This window comes from Scyliorhinus torazame, chromosome 17 (assembly GCF_047496885.1).
Source record: "Scyliorhinus torazame isolate Kashiwa2021f chromosome 17, sScyTor2.1, whole genome shotgun sequence".
Lineage (NCBI taxonomy): Eukaryota > Metazoa > Chordata > Chondrichthyes > Carcharhiniformes > Scyliorhinidae > Scyliorhinus > Scyliorhinus torazame.
In genome coordinates this window covers 184,575,559-184,595,151 of record NC_092723.1, presented here as the reverse complement: position 1 = coordinate 184,595,151, position 19,593 = coordinate 184,575,559, and the positions used below count along the sequence as shown (strand labels likewise).

Below are 19,593 nucleotides of genomic sequence, written 5' to 3'. Positions count from 1 at the left end.
TCTTTTCCAACACGCAGACAATTTTACAAATGTATGAATTAGGAGCAGGAGGCAGCCACTTGAGTCTGCTCTGCCATTCAATAAGTTCATGGCTGATCTGATTGCAACCTGAACCCCACATTCCTGCCTATTTTAATAATCTTTCACCCCCTTGTGAGTTAATAATCTATCTAGTTCTGCTTTCAAAATGTACAAAGACTCTGCTTCCACTACCTTTTGAGAACGTTTTTCAGAGACTCATTACCTTCAGAAAAACAATTCTCCTAATTTCGATCGTAAATGGGTGACCCCTAGTTCTAGATTCTCTGACAAGACGAAACATCCTCATCCACCCTGTCAAGATCACTCAGGATTTTAAGGGGCAGCATGGTAGCACAGTGGTTAGCACTGTTGCTTCACAGCGCTGAGATCCCAAATTCAATTCCCGGCTTGCATCACTGTCTGTGTGGAGTTCTCACATGTTCTCCCCGTGTCTGCGTGGGTTTCCTCCGGGTGCTCCGGTTTCCTCCCACAAATCCCGAAAGATGTGCTGTTAGGTAATTTGGACATTCTGAATTCTCCCTCAAGTGTCCCGGAACAGGCGCCAAAGTATGGCGACTGGGGCTTTTCACAGTAACTTAATTGCAGTGTTAATGTAAGCCTACTTGTGACAATAAAGATTATTATTATTAAAGGTTTCAGTCAAGCTGACTCTTACTCTTCTAAACTTCAGCAGGTACAAGCCCAACTTCTCCAACCTTCCCTCATAACACAACCCACCCATTTCTGGTAAACCTTCTCTGAACTGCTTTGAACCGCATTTACATCTTTTCTTAAATAAGGAGACCAATTCTGTACACAATACCCTAAGATGTGGTCTCACCAATGCCTTGTATAATTGAAGATAACTTTCTCACTTCTGTAATCAATTCCCCTCACAATAAATGATTACATTATTAGCTTTCCTAATTACTAGCTGTACCTGTACACTAGCCTTGTGATTCCTGCACTCGGACACCCAGATACCCTCTGTACTCTGATCTCTGCAATCTCTCGCTCACCATTTCAATAATAAGCTCATCTTTTATTCTTCCTGGCAGTGGACTATTGCACATGTGCTTACGTTATGCTCCATTAAGCATCAATCCCCAAAGTATAGCATCCAGAATATACCGTTTTATCTTCCAGCTGGGAGTGTCACAAATCAACAGCAGCACTATCCTCAACTTCCAGCCCTGTGGAGAACAGGAAGAACAAGAAACTGCTACGTAACCTCAGGACTCATGGTCATTGACCAGTCATGTTGTCAAGGAAACAGGAGCCAGCTAAGCAGGCACACCTCTCAGCTCAGTAACAATGGATACGAGATATAGCCATTAACACCTTCGATCTTGGCAACAGCATTCCAAATTAAGTAGAAGTCGATCAGGATGAACATGGGACATAATACCGAGACAGAATTATTTCTTAGTACCAGCAACAAATTTCATATTAAGCAAAACACAGAATACGTTTAATTGTGGGGCTAAATTTTATAACACTGAACGGCAGGGCCTCAGAAGCAAAAAAGGCCAAGAACCACTGGGTTAAACCACACCTTCAACTCAGAATTGCCAGAAAATGTCACGGTCCTAAACTTCAAAACCCAATTCCTCGTTGACAGGAATTTTGTGAAAATGCCAACAACAAAATTGTATACACAAATTCCAACAAGAGAATCTAACCATCACCCCATGTCATTCAGTGGCATTACCGTCGCTGAATCCTCCACTTTCAACGTCCTGGGGGTTACCATTGACGAGAAACGGAACTGGACTAGCCATATCAATATTGTGACTACAAGTGCAGATAAGAGGCTAGGAATCTTGCGGCGAGTAACTCAAAATGACTGTGGGCCTGAAGGCCCTCTTAGTGGAAATCAGCATTGGATTGCCACTCTGTTCCCAGTTTCTTACCCAAAATCCTATTTCTGCCGACATAATGTCTCAGGCCAGGCAAATCTGAGCAGTGCAGTGCATCCCTGGGGCCTAGTGTTGGAAGTGCAGCCTGGTGATGGGAAGGAAACCACACCCCTTTTTAAAAACAGCGAAAACTTAAAAGGTCCAGTGATGTTTAATGGTCCGCGACAGGCCAGGGGGAAGGTAAATGAATAAGCTAAGTGGGTAGGGGTTTCCGGTGAGTTGGGATTCCTGACCCCGGGGGGGGGGGGGGGGGGGCAGTCTCATTGGGTGGAGCCGCATGCAGGGTCAATGTGGATCTGTGCAACAGTTTTTATTTATTTATGAATTTAGAGTATCCAATTAATTTTTTCCAATTAAGGGGCAATTTAGTGTGGCCAATCCACCTATCCTGCACATCTTTGGGTTGTGGGGGCAAAACCCACGCAAACATAGGGAGAATGTGCAAACTCCACACAGACAGTGACCCAGAGCTGGGATTGAACCTGGGACCTCTGCGAAGTGAGGCAGCATGGCTAACCCATTGTGCTCCCCTTGACCTGTGCAATAGTTACCCAGATGTTAGAAGAAGTTTTATTTCTGCTAACTTGTTAGGAATAGCTATCGGTGTAACCCAGTCAGAACCATTTGGAATTTGCAATTTAAATCAAATTTTCAGATGGTTCCCACTGCAAGGGAATTGTAAAAGGAAAGTTTGTACTTCTGGGCAATTGCCATGCAAACATAACCTGGGAACTTAGGGGACTCCTCACTGTATTTCTAGGATAGCTTCCCTCCCAAAACGATGCTCTGGAGCTCGATCCAAACTGCTTAATGTAATAGTCAGATTGATTCATATCTTAGCACAAATGAAGAATCAACTCAATTCATAATTCTCAACAAAGAACATGAAGCTCTAAAGATTCCTTTTTAAAAAGTAATTTTAAAAGTGCACAAGTTTGTGCAGGAAGAAAACAAATCAGTTTCTCTCTACTGACTCCACCAAAATTTTTCGCTTCAAAACTATAAATTTTTTTCCTACAAAAGATACAGATTTACAATTATGCATGGTTGTATAAGACAGATTCCAAGAATGCTTGCATTATGCTCCTTTTGTTCAATTACTAAATGTGTGTCAAGTTTTTCATTGGTCAAGTTGTTGTACTGGCAAATATTTAATCTGACCATATGGTCATGAACAAGTTACACAACAGAATTAGAGAACTCAAGGTTAGAAATATCCAGTGAACAAATCCCATTTAGAGATTAAAATGTGGACTTTTGCAAAAATCTGTGGCTAACCTTCGTCCCTCAAGGTAAAACGCCCCATTTGAGGAAAATCTTTGAAGGTCTCAAGGCAGATAGTTCCAGCTGTCCTTAAACGAGCAATGCAAACCTGATCCTGCTTAACAAAACGGGGCCGCGTCTTGCTCTTCTCTCCAGACTTCTTATCCACCAGACAGATTAAGGCCTAGAAAAAGGAACGGTTGCACAGGGATTATTCAACTTCATTTAGATTTAAACTTGCCTGAATTGTACCAAGAATCAAACCAGATATTATACTTTCACACTGGGCAAGTAGTAAAATTCCTATTCACATTTTAGATGCATTATTCCCAAGATGTCAACTTAAGTTATCCTCCAATACAATGTTTAAGTCAGAATTCAAGGAAGTCACAAAAGACACCCGTTTTATGACTTCAACCAGAACTTTATGGTTCCACCCTTTACCCTACACAAGAAATAACCCCCACACGTCTGTTTAAAGTCAGAGAAAAGGCATAATCGCAAAACCATGCAGTTTAAAAAAGACCAGCATTAATATCACCCTCCAAACATCTGCCGGAATCTTCAAGCTCCAATTTCTGATGTGCAGTTTTTCCCATATTGGCCTCCTCTGGTTTAACAGTGAATATCTTATCAAGCTGACATCCAAGGGAGGTTTTGGGAAGATTGGTTTATACCCAAGTTCATTCTTACTTCAACTTTACATTTAATCTGTGCCATTATGACAAATTGGTGAGTTGACACCACACACACACTTCCATGACTGGCACACAAGGCCTCTGGGTATCTTATGGTGCTTTCCAGGCAGTTGGGACTACAACTCCCAGCATGCCTGCAGAGAGCAGTGGGTGGGTAGGAAAGAGGGGGAAGCGGTGGTGGTGGAAAAGAGACGGGGACAGCCCACACATGCTCAAAAGAAAGCTTTATGCATTTTCATTTTCAATCCAACCTCAGGACTGGGATTTTGGTGTGAAGAGTGACCAGGTGACTATGTATTTTGACAGCAAGAAAAGTGAGCGCACACAAATAGGTTTTAGACTGGAGCTGAAGATGTGGCAGTTACAAGCTTCAAGCATCTGGGTCTCAGAAGCCCAGGAGCAATTGATAGCCCGGTGAGGAGTTTGAGCTCAGTGAAGCTGAATATGCGGGCAGGTTGTTTCCACTGGCGGGTGGAAGCAGAACTAGGAGGCATAGCCTCAAAATAAGGGGAAGTAGATTTAGGACTGAGTTTAGGAGGAACTTCTTCACCCAAAGGGTTGTGAATCTATGGAATTCCTTGCCCAGTGATGCAGTTGAGGCTCCTTCATTAAATGTTTTAAGATAAAGATAGATAGTTTTTGAAGAATAAAAGGATTAAGGGTTATGGTGTTCGGGCCGGAAAGTGGAGCCGAGTCCACAAAAGATCAGCCATCAGGCTCAAGGGGCCAAATGGCCTACTCCTGCTCCTAGTTCTTATGTTCTAAGTACAGTTGCCTGCTCCATAAAGAGTTGTTAGCAGCGGGGCAGGGGCCACGCCAGCATTTAGAGGCTGGAGTGTAGCCTGGCCTGATGAAACGCAGTCTCAGAAGTCAGCTCACCTGGAAATGACAACCAAGAGCAGCTGGATTTGTTGAAAGAGATTTGGAAGTGTGCCTTTTAGCGAGGATTAAACCCGTGGAACTCTGGTGGAATTGCTGTCAGTTGGGAATCAGATTAGCTCTTTGAAGGAGAGGAACCAATCCCTTGATGAAGACAGAGTTGACAAGAGTTTAAAAGGATTTTGATGACTCTTGGTAATCACTGATCTCTATTTGGGTGGCTGAGAAATTCGTAGGACCCATCTTGGTTTGATCTGTAGTTTGTGGTTGACCAGTTTGCCTGTTAATTCATATTTATCTCATATTAACTCAGAACAAAACAGTTTGACAGGCCGACAACAGGGAGGGCGGTAGGGCAACTGCGTAGGGCAAAGGGGGTGCAATATGAGTATGGGGAGAAGGCGAGCCAAGCCGCATGTTGGCGCACCAGCTGCAGAGGCAGCCTGCGTCCAGGGAAATATTGAAGATACGGACTGGGGCTGGGGATGTGGTGTCAGAGCCAGGGAAGATAAGTGAGGCATTTAGAGAGTACTACCAGGGACTTTATGAGGCGGAGAGGAGGGGGACATGGGGCGGGTTCCGGACAAGCTGGAATTTCCCTAGGTAGAGGAAGCAAAGAGGCAGGTGTTGGAGGTGCCCCTGGGACTGAGGGAGGTGCTGGATAGTATCTGGGGTATGAAATCAGGGAAAGTCCCTGGGCCGGATGGGTACCCGGCGGAGTTCTACAAGGAATTTGTGACGTACCTGGCACCACATCTATTGGGGTATTTAATGAGGCACGAGTTGCCGGAGACAGGCAGTAATCACACTAATTCTGAAAAAGGGGAAGGACCCGGTGGAATGTGGGTCGTATAGGCCCATATCACTATTGAACATGGATGTGAAAAATATTGGCTAAGTTGTTGGCGGGGAGGATGGAGGAGTGTGTCCCCGGGGTGGTGGCAGAAGATCAAATGGGCTTCGTGAAGGGCAGGCAGCTGGCGAGTAATACAAGACGGCTGTTGAATGTGGTGATGAATCCGTCGGGGGCTCTGTACCGGAGGTGGCGGTGTCCATGGACGCGGAGAAGGCATTTGATCGGCTGGAGTGGCGGTATTTGTTTGAGGTTTTGGGAAGATTTGGGTTTGGGCCGAGATTTGTGGCATGGGTAGAGTTGCTGTATGTAGGGCGAGGGCGAATAATATGAGCTCACAAAGCTTTGACTTACACAGGGGTACGAGGCAGGGGTGCCCGCTGTCACCACTGCTGTTTAGAATAGAATAGAAACTGGCCATAGAGCCATTGGCGATGGCTCTCGGGGTCGGCAGAGTGGCGGGGGATTATGGGGGGGGGCAGAGGGAGCATCGGGTGTCAGTCTATGCCGATGACCTCTTGCTGTATGTTTCAGATCCGTTGGAGAGTATGGGAAGGATTATGGGCCTGCTGGAGAGGTTTGGAGGGTTCTCAGGGTACAAGCTGAATGGAGAGGAAAGAGGTATTCCCAGTGAAAGTTGGCACAGCGGGCTAATTTAGGGGGGGGGGGGATGCCATTTACGGTAGCGGGGGATAGGTTTAGGGATTTGGGGACTCAGGTAGCGAGGGAATGGATGGGGTTCCACAAGTGGAACCTAATTAAGCTGGTGGAGGAGGCCAGGGAGGATCTTAAGAGGTGGGATATACTGCACTTAATGCTGGCAGGGAGGGTCCAAGTGGAGAAAATTAATATTCTGCCGAGGTTCTTGTTTATCTTTCAAGCTCTCCCGATCTTTATACCAAAGGCCTTTTTGGAAAGTGGACACGATCATTTCTGACTTTGTATGGGCGGGGAAGGTGGCAAGGGTGGGGAGGACCCTGGTATAGAGGCAGCAGGCTGGGTTGGCATTGCCGAATTTGCTTCATTATTGGGCAGCGAATGTGGACAAGATGTGGCAGTGGTGGGAAGGAGAAGGGGTAGAGTGAGTTAGGATGGAGGAGGAATCTTGGAAGGGGTCTAATTTGAGGGCTACGGCAGCGTTGCCAATGGCTCAGAGTAGGTATTCAAGGAGCCCGGTAGTGCAGTCCACAGTGAAGATATGGAATCAGTTGAGGAGGCATTTTAAGAGGGGGGGTGAAAACGGACGTCGGTGCTAATGCAGCTGTGCGAGAATCATGAGTTTGAGCCATGGGAGGTGATGGATAGTGTATACAGGAGGTGGAGGACAGGGAGGCTGGTCAATGAGTAGGTTCTTTCAGTGGGTAGCAGATGCGTGAGAGAGGTGTGGGCAGGGGCCAGTGAATCACGCGCACATGTTTTGGGGTTGCAAAAATTGGGAAGATTCTGGTCGGGAGAGTGCTCGCAGTGTTAGCCCGGATAGTGGAGGCGGCGGTGGATCTGGACCTTTTGGTGGCGATATTTGGGGTTTCAGAGAAGCCGGAGCTCACGGAGGAGGAAGGCCGATGTCTTGGCCTTCGCCTCTCTGATCGCACAGCAGCGATCGGCATCGCCACCGAGGGTAGTGGCTTGGTTGGGTGACCTGTAGGACTTCCTACGATTAGAGAAGATAAAGTATGAGTTATGAGGCTCTTCAGGGGGGGTTTGAGGAAAGGTAGGGGATGTTTGTGACCATGTTTGAGGGGCTATTCGTCACGGGGGAGGGGAGGGGGTGGGTGAAAAAGAGGAACAATCTGTACAGACTGTATAGTTGATTGTCAGGAAGCATGTTTCCTGGGGTGTTTGATCGCTGTAACTGGTTTTGATACATGTTTGTAATAAAATGCATTTTAAAAAACATTCTGAATAAAAACTGAAAAAGCTTCAACAGGTGAGGGAATTTCCGTTGCTCCCGACACAGGGGATACAGGACAGGGTGCTTTCAGGGGTGTGGGTCGGAGAGGGCAAGGTGTCAATTTACCGAGAGATGAGGGAAGAGGGGGAGGAGTCGGTGGGCGAACTAAAAGGAAAGTGGGAAGAAGAACTAGGGGAGGAGATAGAGGAGGGTATGTGGGCTGATGCCCCAAGCAGGGTAAATTCCTCAATTTAAGGTGCTACATAGAGCACACATAACAGGAGCAAGATTGAGCAGGTTCTTTGGAGTGGAGGACAAATGTGGGAGGTGTGGCGGGAGCCCGGCAAACCACGCACATATGTTTTGGGCGTGCCCGGCACTGGAAGGGTATTGGAAGGGAGTGACGGGAGTGATTTCGTGGGTGGTGAAGGCCCGGGTCAAACCAGGCTGGGGGTTAGCTCTATTTGGAGTTGCGGAAAAGCCGGGAGTGCAGGAGGCGAAAGAGGCCGACGTTGTGGCCTTTGCGTCCCTAGTAGCCCGGCGCAGGATCCTACACATGTGGAAGGAGGCGAAGCCCCCCAGACTGGAGGCCTGGGTAAATGATATGGCGGGGTTCATTAAACTGGAGCAGATAAAGTTTGCCCTGAGAGGATCGGCTCAAGGGTTCACCAGGCAGTGGCAGCCATTTCTCGACTACCTAGGGGAATGTTAGAGGGAAGACGGATGACCAGCAGCAGCAAACCAGGGGGAAGGGGGGTTTAGTTTAGTTTAGGTCAAAGATAAAGGGGTTTTGTTACTTGTGTATTGTTAAAAATTTCTGTATTGTTATTGTTGCGTTTGCTTTGTAAGAGGGGAAAAATTGTTGTTTGGGAAAAAAATTTCAATAAAACATATTAAAAAAAAAAAACTGAAAAAGCTCAGCATCTGTAGAAAGAGGAACAGAGTTAACGTTGAGTCTGTATGACTCTTCGTCAGAGTTTCTGTAGCATTTTCTGTTTGTATTCCAGATTAACAGCATCTGCAGTATTTTGCTTTTTATTAGTGTTTAATTCTGAATGTTAAGAGTGCAAGATAGATAGTGTGGACTGTTTGTTTTGCTGACTTTCGTATGGTAAAAATTAATCTGGTTAAAACATTTGAATCTTAATAAATATCTGGAATTTCAAGTTTTATCTACAAAAAAAAAAAAAAAAAAAGGTTGCTGGTCCTTAACCAGATAATAAGTTGTATGCATGTTCATGAGTGATATTAAAAGTTTAGTGTTTTAGGGGCATGTCCTGAATTAGGCCATACTAACACTATCAGCATTTCCACCTAAATAATTTTCTGTAATAAAGAAGTGGTCATGAGGCAGAACTGAAGCAAAGAAAATCAAGAGCTCTCACTAGGAAAAAAAGACTTGCTTTTCCTTGGTTTTGAGAGACAGTCCTACAGTAAAGCTTATTTGTTTGCACAAACAACCCAAGTGGCAACCATCATTGTTAAAAACATTGAGCAAGTATATGGGTATGTAGATAAATGTTATTATTAGTAGATTGATACTGTAACCTGGCTAATGAGGTTCACATAAAATGCAGCTGATATTTAATACAATTAAATGGTCAGAATTAATTTTTAAAAAACAAAGCTGCTTTCATCCAGACCTTTTAAACTGACATTTATTCAAGAATTCATTTGTGGGAAGATTCAGTTTCATGCATTAACTTGCATATTCTGAAGGCCAATATTCATTACATAAAATCACAGCATCACTTCAGAGTGCAGATCTCTCTAAAACAGTTTGAACTATGTAGATATTTATTGAATGAAAATTAAAATACATTAAATAGTTTATTTAACTTCTCCAGACTTACCGCGATCTGCACTTCTTCAATGCAAGTATGTATGTGCAGCACTGCATTGTAACCTGGGCAGATGATAGATTTATGCTCAATTATAACTATCTGCAATAAAAATTAAACAGGAGACTAAATTTTAGAAAGCGTATACATGGCAAATTATGCCAGCAGCCAAAAATGCACATCATAAGTATGCTGAACATCAATAAGTTACAAAAGATTTTAAAGTGCTACACAGTGGACTGGACATAAAAATAACTTTTTAAAAATTCACTCACAGAATGAGTGTTGTTGGCAAAGCTAGCATTGTACCTGCTTTTTCCACAGCAGCCTGTGTGGAGAAGGTACTCCCAAAAGATATGCATTTCTGTAGATGGCACAATGGAGGAGGATATTTGAAGAGGCACCAATCAAGCGGAATGCTTTGTCCTGGGTGCCAACTGAAGAGTTTTGGGGAGTCAGGGGGTAAATCAGCCACAGGATACTCAGCTTCTGAGCGACTCAATAGCCATTTAAGCGATTTGTCTAGTTTCTGAATAGTGCCTCCCAGGATGTTGACAATAGGGGATATGTCAATGGTTAAGATTACTGAATGACGAGCAGAGATCATTAGATCAAGATGGTCTTGGCAGGGTGCAAATGCTACTTGTTACTATCAGCCCAAGTCTGATCGTTCAGATTGGATCGTACACAGACATGGACTAATTGCGAATAGTTCTGAATGCTCTGCAATTGGCAAAAAGCTGCAAAATAATGTAACGTGATCAAAAATAAAATATTTTTCTGTAGTTTGCACCATCATTCAAAGCTCTGCTTTTGCTCAAAAGATTAATAGATTACTGAATAATTTCAGATCATCAGTACCACTCAAAAATACAAATATTGAATTGGAACAGAAAGTAAGCCAGGGGAAGAAACTAAAAAGTGCTTGAATTAAAGTGAAATTCTTAAAATTTGATGTGAACAGGGTAAAACAATGTGCTCATAATCTAGGACAAAATCCCAATTTTCTTCACAAAAGTGAGACAAAAAGGGTCTCTGCAACAAAAGATGAGCAGCCAAAAGCATTGCTAAAAAAAGTGGGTTTCCATGAGGTCTCAGAAAGAGGATGGTGCAGTAGAAAGGTTTTACAATGAAATGCCAAGTCTTAGGGCTTAGATAGCTGAATGCACGACTGTAAATGATAGGGTGAAGCAACTGGGAAAAGCACAAAATGCCACGATGAAAGGAATGCAGTGAATTATAGGTTTCAGATATACAAAGGACCATGAGTGTGCAGAGATTTAAACAAGATGAAGATTGTAGACTTCCATTGTTGGAAAGAGCAAATGTAGATCAGTGAGCATAAGGATGACTGGAGATTCACACCTCTATCAAAACACTGCCGCAGTGCTGGTGTCTATAAGTTTTTCACCATCGCCCCCAGTCTCCTGAATATGCATTTTTGTTTGTCTTCTAACCACTGCTCATTTCATTTCTGTCCTTTAACTAACACTTCATATGTCATTTTAAGTACTTGTGGGTAGGCAATGTGTTTCATCCCTGTTCTCTTGCCTTGTTCTGTTATCTGTAATATCTTCCAATTTAGGGGTTTATATTTGAATGTGAAATGATTTGTGCTTTTGGTAAACTTCAATTGACTGAAGTGTCTCCAATATCCTGCCAGCTACGGATATTCTTTTTGCAGGGGCTGTTTAGCACAGGGCTAAATCGCTGGCTTTGAAAGCAGACCCAGGCAGGCCAGCAGCACGGTTCTATTCCCGTAACAGCCTCCTCGAACAGGTGCCGGAATGTGGCGACTAGGGGCTTTTCACAGTAACTTCATTTGACGTCTACTTGTGACAATAAGCAATTTTCATTTCATTTCATATTTGTATTTTGTTTAAGGTTTAATCACCTCAGTATTTTACTTCTGTTCAAAGCATTGGAATGATCAAATTGGTCATGGTATTTGTGGGGGGCTCCAAAACCTACAATATTATCATTGGGCAACCACAGCAGAGAGTGAGGTGATGGGTGAAGGAACCAGAACAGAATGGGATAGAGGAGAGTTCCTGCATACGGACGTCCCTCCGAGCCTGTGCCACAACAGCACTCCCATCCCCACCAGCCAAACATTCAACAAGCCCAGTGGTAGTAGCCACAATCCAGACCCGGAGTCAAGCGAGACATGGTCTGACTGAAATGTCCACCATGGCCCCCAAATGCAGCACAAAAAGGTTCGGCCAGCCACAATGGACGCCACATTTAAGAGGTGGAGACAGCATGAAGGGTCGCTGACAGAAAGGGACTTCTACACAGACTGACAGAAAGGTTACAACTGCGGCACAGCAAGGAGATAACAGCATAGCCACAGACATGGAGACACTCAATGGACTTTTTGAATGGACCTACCTTGTATTAAGTTGATCTTTTCTCTACACCCTAGCTATGACTGTAACATTACATTCTGTAGTCTCTCCTTCCTTCCCTATGTACTGTATGCATTGTCTGCATAGCATGCAAGAAAAACTTTTCACTGTATACTAAATCAAATCAAATAATTTAAATCAAATCAATGTTAGAGGAACTGTTGGATGTGGGCAACCTGGGGGGAAACAGGACTGTGGGGACCTGTTTGGGAGACTGTTAGAAAGAGTATACTCCCTGCTGGATGAGACACGGGAGAAATATGGTGGGGACTCTGGTGCAAAGCACTGAACAGGGCCAACTCCACCTCCACATGCACAAGGCTAATGCAACTGAAAGTGGTGCACAGAGCACACCTAACCCAAATGAGCAGGTTCTTCATTTCCAAGGGCCGGTGCAGGCCCGATGGGCTGACTGGCCTCCTTCTGCATTGTAAATTCTATGGATGGGTACTTTGAGGGTAATAAACTTGTAAAGTCATAGGGATAGACAGTGACAGGATTGACTGGATTGCTCCAGAGAGTTGAACATGGGAATTAGGAGCAGATGTAGGCAACTCTGCCCTTTTGAGCCTGCTCCGCCATTCAATCAGATCATGGCTGATCTCTTCCTGATCTCAAATCCACCTCTCTACCTGTTCCCAATATCCCTTTAACCAATTTTTAAAAATCAATCCCCTTCTTGAAACTATTTAATGATTTAGACTCCACCGCACTATGGGGCAGCAAGTTACACATTCACCACTCTCTGCAAGAAGTAATTCCTCCTCATCTCTGTTTTAAATCCACCTCTCAATCCATATCTGTGACTTCTCGTTCTAGACTGCCTACAAGGGGGAACATTTGGGCTAAGTTTATTTTATCAATCCCTCATAGTATTTTATAGATACCCTCTGGTATGGACTCAAAGGGCTGAATGGCCTCCTTCCGTGCCGTAAAGCCGACAACTCTAATGAAGTCTAAGAATTGCATCCAGATTTGGCAGTCATACTCGATGAAGGAATCAAAGTCACTGCAGCCGTGTGCAAAACCAAGACTGCCAGAGAGCATTCAAAGTAAGGAAATCATAACCGTAACAGGTTCATCATGCTTTATAGATTAATGGCTGAAAAAGTAAAAACAATGGAGCACTGGCTTTAACAAAATTGTACTTTTGCAGAATTAGGAAGGAGTTAAATTACCACCAGGTCATGAAACTGGATTTTATCAAGATGGATTGATAGAACGAACTTCTTCCTGTATTTTCAGATAATTTTCTTAATCAACTAGACCCAACATATTTTTAACTAACATTTTGTAACAAAGTACAACAATGTTACCTGAGCATCAAAAGTACGTCCCGAGTGACAAAGGCTGCCATGGTCACACAGGATGAATCCTGGCAGTATCTCCTCCTCTTCAATTCCTTTCAGTCGTATCTTTAGATTTTCACCTGGATCTGCAGTCTCAGTCTCTACGTCATCAGACAGGAGACCCAGAACTTCAACGTTGTGCTGGAAACAGAGATTAACATGTCTTTTCATGTTTAATATTTAATTTTTCTCCTGCAAACCGGAATCAGATTTGATCTAAAAATAATATTTAAGCTTGCTAGTCATTAAATTGGCAAATTTTCCACGAAAACCAACGTTAAATTGGGAAATAAACCAAAGTAACTGGTGAATTAGAAATCAATTAATGCTGATAAGCAAAAAAAAGAGTTTGCCATTTAAGTAGAATAGAAGAAACTGAACATGTGGGGCTCAGGATTGTGTAGCACTGAGCAGACTAACAAACCACTCTACTTGACCCTTCATCTTAGTGTTGAATTAAGTGTCTCTGAACTGCATGGAATCACAATTTACCCCTTTTGTGTGGGTACCGAAGTTATGAAAAACAGGTCCTAATTTGGATTAGGATTTTAACTAATCTTTTTTGAAAAATGTAAAAATAAATTTTGAATACCCAATTCTTTTTTCCCCCCCAATTAAGGGAAATTTAGCGTCGCCAATCCACCTATCCTGCACATCTTTGGGTTGTGGGGGCGAGACCCATGCAGACATGTGGAGAAGGTGCAAACTCCGCACGGACAATGACCCGGGGCTGGGATCGAACCCGGAACCTCAGCTCCATGAGGCTGCAGTGCTAACCACTGCACCACCGTGCTGCCTGGATTTTAACTAATCCTAAAAATAAATGTTATTGCCCATCACAAAAGAGCCACTGAACAAGGATTTTGACAACTGAAAGCAGATCTATCTTCTCAGAGAAACTAGAGCTGAGCAAAAGCTCAGCCTTGCAAGAAATACAAACATCTACAAGAAAGTCCAATAACTTGGCTTGATGAATAATTTTGGTTATAGAACACACTGTGCAGAAGGAGGCCATTCGACCCATCGAGAGTGCACCGACCCACTTAAGTCCTCACTTCCACCCTATCCCCATAACCCAATAATCCCTCCGAACCTTTTTTTTGGACACCAAGGGCAATTTAATTTAGCATGGCCAATACATCTAACCTGCACCGAGCTGCCCATGTGAAAATATTGTGCCTGAAATATGTACGTTGGTATGCGAGTGCCCAACAGACACTTGCAACCATATTGAATGAGGCACGCAAAATGTCTAATTGAATTTTTATATTTCAGAAACACATGTAATAATTAGGTTTACTTACTTTGTTTGGCATCATGACAAGTTGGTGTCCTTTTCCAATTAATCCAGATTCTAGTTTGCCTAGAACCACAGTACCCATATCCTAGAAAAGAAAATGAAAATTTTCTTACACAAGAATTAATTATTCAGTCAGAACAATTTAAAGTACAAATTACCACATACGAGCTACTCATGTCATCAACTAAATTTGTTACCCCCAACATCCCTTTTATTCAATAATCCACATTTAAAGAGCGGTTTTGAGATCAAAATTGCTTCACAAAAAACAAGGTTTCTTGTAACTACAATTGAAAATGGTCTATATTCAAAACAGAAAAATAAAATTAAAACAAAAAATTGTGCCCAATTTTTAATGTTTTTCCTATCACAGCTATGAATCTCTGAACCAAGATGTTCCAAGGTAGCTTCAATTTCTTCTAATTACCATTTCATTTGCAGACCAAGGATCAATCAGATATCTGTCAGGATGTACATGCAGACAAGGCCACTAGATATCACTGCCAAAAATATAATGGCAGTATTGCAATTATAGAACATAACAGTGCAGAAGGAGGCCATTTGGCCCATCGAATCTGCACCAACCCACTTAAGCCCTCACTTCCACCCCATCCCCGTAACCCAATAACCCTTCCTAACATTTTTTTTTGGGTCACTAAGGGCAATTTTATCATGGCCAATCCACCTAACCTGCACGTCTTTGGACTGTGGGAGGAAACCGGAACACCCGGAGGGAACCCACGCAGACACGGGGCGAACGTGCAGACTCCGCACAGACAGTGACCCATGCCGGGAATCGAACCTGGGACCCTGGAGCTGTGAAGTCACAGTGCTGTCCACTTGTGCTACCGTGCTGCCTCTAAGTCCATTTTAAATCTCAGCAATATATTTATATAGCACCTTTAATATGGTGAGTTGCTCCAAAGCACTTCACAGGAGCATTAAACAAATTATGCCTAAGCCTGAGGTGGTAGGAGGCCAGATGGCCAAAGGCAAGAATTGGAGATTCCCTAAATACAGGCTCAATGCTGGCTAACCATAAATGAGTGATGGATGTGACCACCGCTCATCTTAATTAATGCACTGTAATATTGGCTTGGATGACACTCGGTAGGAACATGCATGTCATTATGCCACAACATTGAGGTGGTCAATCCAGAATCTTTCCAGGTCAGATAAATTGACCATTACCTAATAAAAAGATAATTTTCTTTTATTTTTACAAATTTAGAGTGCACAATTAATTTTTTCCCAATTAAGGGATAATTTAATGTGTCCAAACCACCTACTTTGCACATCTTTTTGGGTTGTGGGGGCGAAACCCACGCAAACCCGGAGAGAATGTGCAAACTCCACACGGACAGTGACCCAGAGCCGGGATCGAACCTGGGACCTCGGCGCCGTGAGTGCTAACCCACTGCGCCACCGTGCTGCCTACAAAACGATAATTAAATTGTTTGGGTATTTGGCCAAACAACGTTTCAATCACAACTCTAATCGGTAGTTGGTCATTCTAGTGATAAAGCACAGGTTGTAAGGCATGTTGAGTATTTGGAATTTAATAAAGCAGCCCATGGCTTGCTTTTAGCTTACCTTATATTTATCTACAATTGGTACTCGTACAGGCCCATTGGATATCCTATTGAAATGTGGCAAATTGTCCAGATAGGGAATAAATGGTAACCCACTGGAGGGGGGGAAAGAAGGAAAACATGTTAATTATAACAGCTAGATTTTAAGCAAGTTTTTAAAAAAAGATCTTTATTACACTTTTATATTTCAAATGAATTAGTTGCTGGTCATTCTTGAAATGAATAGGTAGCAGAAATTATTTGGATAAGCATTTTACTTGTCTTTACAAAATTGCACTTCATGGTAATTTTTCCAAAACAAATGCACCAGGCTCCACTGATTACTTACCAATGATTTGTCTGTCAAAACAATGCAACATTTTCTGCCCCTTTCTAAACATCTTGAAAATACTTAAATTTACCATTTTATCCACCTCTACACAATATAATTTCCAATATTTTCATTGTGCATTGGCAAATATTAACAAAGTGCCTACTTGAATTAGACACTAGGAACTGCATCACTGATATGTACAATACATTCTCAAATGAACAATGAAAATATTGGAAATTATATTTTATGTACTTAACCAAAGTTTGTTCAGAAAAGCATGTAGGCGAATATACCCAAAAACTGCAAGTTAATTCACCAACCTCTTGTCATGGATAATGACACCAGTACACATTTTCCAACCACAATCATTTGATCTCTCAGATTAACATACATCATTCATCAAAACAAACATGTTCACACTGCAGCATATAATCAGTCCAAAAAAAAAAAAAGGAACGTTGGTTCTTCAAAAACAGGAGTTGCAACTATATCATTAATCACCTTTCCTGCTGCTTGAAGTTACACTTGAAGGGGCTGTTTAGCATAGGGCTAATTTGTTGGCTTTGAAAGCAGACCAAGGCAGGCCAGCAGCACGGTTCAATTCCCGTATCAGCCTCCCCGAACAGGCGCCGGAATGTGGCGACTAGGGGCTTTTCACAGTAACTTCATTTGAAGCCTACTTGTGACGATAAGCGATTTTCATTTCATTTCACTTGCAAGTATTTAAAAATGGGATCAAGCCACATGTAACACCAAGGTGCAGGTGGAAGCAAAGGGGGAAAAGAGATGGCTGAAGAGAGAGAAAAGCAGAAGCCGAGAAATGTTGTACACGATAATATTTGGGATTCCTTTTCCTGTAACTTAAGATCATTGAACCACTTTTTTTGTTCTGCACATCCTAAGTTGCACCACTGCCACTTGATTTAGGATCCACAGCAAACTCATTAAACTCTAACTTATAATAGCTATAGTCATTGGAAGTTGAATTATTTTAGAAGGCAAGGAGGAGAGAAAATCTTTTCTCGCTTTCAAGTACTTGGATGGAACCTGGAAAGCCACGAAGTTGGCTCGGGCGAGGGTTACAGAGATCATAGATGCTGAGAGTTAGCAGAAACAGAAAAGTACCACAACAGGACAGCCCAGCAATTACTGAACCATTTGAAACAATTGAGGCATAGATTACAAAAGCAGGGAGGTCATGTTGGAGTTGTATAGAAATTTGGTGAGTCCACAGCTGGAGTAGTGTGTGCAATTCTGGTCGCCACATTATAGGAAGGATGTGATTACACTGGAGGGGGTGCAGAGGCGTTTCATCAGAATGTTGCCGGGGATGGAACATTAAGTTATGAAGAGGGACTTCCGGGTGCGGCGATGACCAGCTGAGTCGCACGTTTCGGCAGCTCCCTGTGAAATAGACTTTTGGGCTCTTGATAGGAGCCCCAACAGCAATTTTAACGGCTGAAAACACCGTGCGGTAAACCAGAAGGGTGTTCCCCCTGGACACGGATGGAAAAAGGAGAGGAAAGTGGCCGGATTGCAGCGGATCCTTTGGAACAACGGCAAGGAAGGCAAGCAGAAACCAAGATGGCGTCGGAAGGTGGCAGTTTCATATGGGGCCCTGAACAACAAGAGTTTTTGAAACGCTGCGTGGAGGAGATAAAAAAGGAAATGAAGAAAGAGTTGTTGGCCCCGATATTACAGGCGATTGAAGGGCTGAAAGAGGAACAAAAGACCCAGGAGCAGGAGCTTCGGGTCGTGAAGGCGAAGGCAGCCGAGAATGAGGACGATATACAGGGCCTGGTGGTGAAGTCGGAGATACAGGAGGCACACCAGAAACGATCTGTGGAGAGGTTGGAGGCACTGGAAAATAACGCAAGGAGGAACAACTTGAGGATTCTTGGCCTTCCTGAAGGTGTGGAGGGGGCGGACGTCGGGGCATATATGAGCACGATGCTGCACTCGTTAATGGGAGTGGAGGCCCCGACGGGTCCGTTGGAGGTGGAGGGAGCATACCGAGTTATGGTGCGAGGATCGAGAGCAGGAGAAGCTCCCAGAGCCATAGTGGTGAGATTTCTCCGTTTTAAGGATAGAGAAATGGTCCTTAGATGGGCGAAGAAAACTCGGTGTAGTAAATGGGAGAACGCGGTGATCCGCGTCTATCAAGATTGGAGTGCGGAGGTGGCGAGAAGGAGGGCGAGCTTTAATCGGGCCAAAGCGGTACTTCACAAAAAAAAGATAAAGTTTGGAATGCTGCAACCGGCAAGACTGTGGGTCACATATCAAGGGAGGCACCACTACTTTGAGACGGCGGATGAAGCGTGGACTTTTATTGTAGAAGAAAAATTGGAATGATTGGACTACGAAAATGAACGTTTGGACAAAGTGGTGGGACGAGGGGGGGGGGGGGGGGGGGGGGGGCGAAGAGGGATTGTATGATTAATCCTGCGGTATGGTAACTTTTCTTTCTCCCACAGGTGGTGATGGGGGGAGGTGGGGAGGGAGAGGAGATGGGGCGTTAGCCATGGGAGGCGGGGCCGAGGGAGAGGCGCGGGCTTGGTTCCCGCGCTATGATAATTATGGCGGGAATAGAGAAGCAGGAAGGAGGGGGCGCCGCACGGGGCGAGCCGTGATCACGGGGGGAAGCCGAGGTCAGCCAGAGTTTGCTGACTTCTGGGAGCAACATGGGGGGAGTAATTACGCTAGCGGGGGGTCTAGCGGGGGGGGGAGAAGAGGGGGGAATTACTGGGTTGCTGCTGCTGGGGAAAGGGGGGAGTGGGTACGGGAAAGGATGGGCGGGGGGCACCGTCTGGGAGAAATACAGCTGCGTGGGAACTGGGCGAGAAGCTGGAAAAAGATGATGGCTAACCGGCAAGGGGGGGGTGGGGGGGTGGGAAGCCCCCCAACTCGGCTGATCACGTGGAACGTGAGGGGGCTTAACGGGCCGATAAAGAGGGCACGAGTACTCGCACACCTTAAGAAACTTAAAGCAGATGTGGCCATGTTACAGGAAACGCACCTGAAACTGATAGATCAGGTTAGGTTGCGCAAAGGATGGGTAGGGCAGGTGTTCCATTCGGGGCTGGATGCGAAAAACAGGGGGGTGGCTATATTAGTGGGGAAGCGGGTAATGTTCGAGGCAAAGACTATAGTGGCGGATAACGGGGGCAGATACGTGATGGTGAGTGGCAAATTACAGGGAGAGATGGTGGTGTTGGTAAACGTGTATGCCCCGAATTGGGACGATGCCAATTTTATGAGGCGAATGC

General features: G+C 44.2%; 1 protein-coding gene across 1 annotated transcript in view; it reads right to left on the bottom strand.

The window, feature by feature from the left end:
* Positions 1-19,593, bottom strand: part of gspt1 (G1 to S phase transition 1) — a 56,577-nt gene that overhangs the window by 3,399 nt on the left and 33,585 nt on the right. The window contains exons 8-12 of the mRNA XM_072481813.1: positions 16,016-16,109; positions 14,427-14,507; positions 13,090-13,263; positions 9,378-9,467; positions 3,219-3,387 (exon numbers count right to left, since the gene is read on the bottom strand). Coding sequence (XP_072337914.1) covers positions 3,219-3,387; positions 9,378-9,467; positions 13,090-13,263; positions 14,427-14,507; positions 16,016-16,109 — 608 coding nt within the window. The remainder of the gene's footprint in view (positions 1-3,218; positions 3,388-9,377; positions 9,468-13,089; positions 13,264-14,426; positions 14,508-16,015; positions 16,110-19,593) is intronic.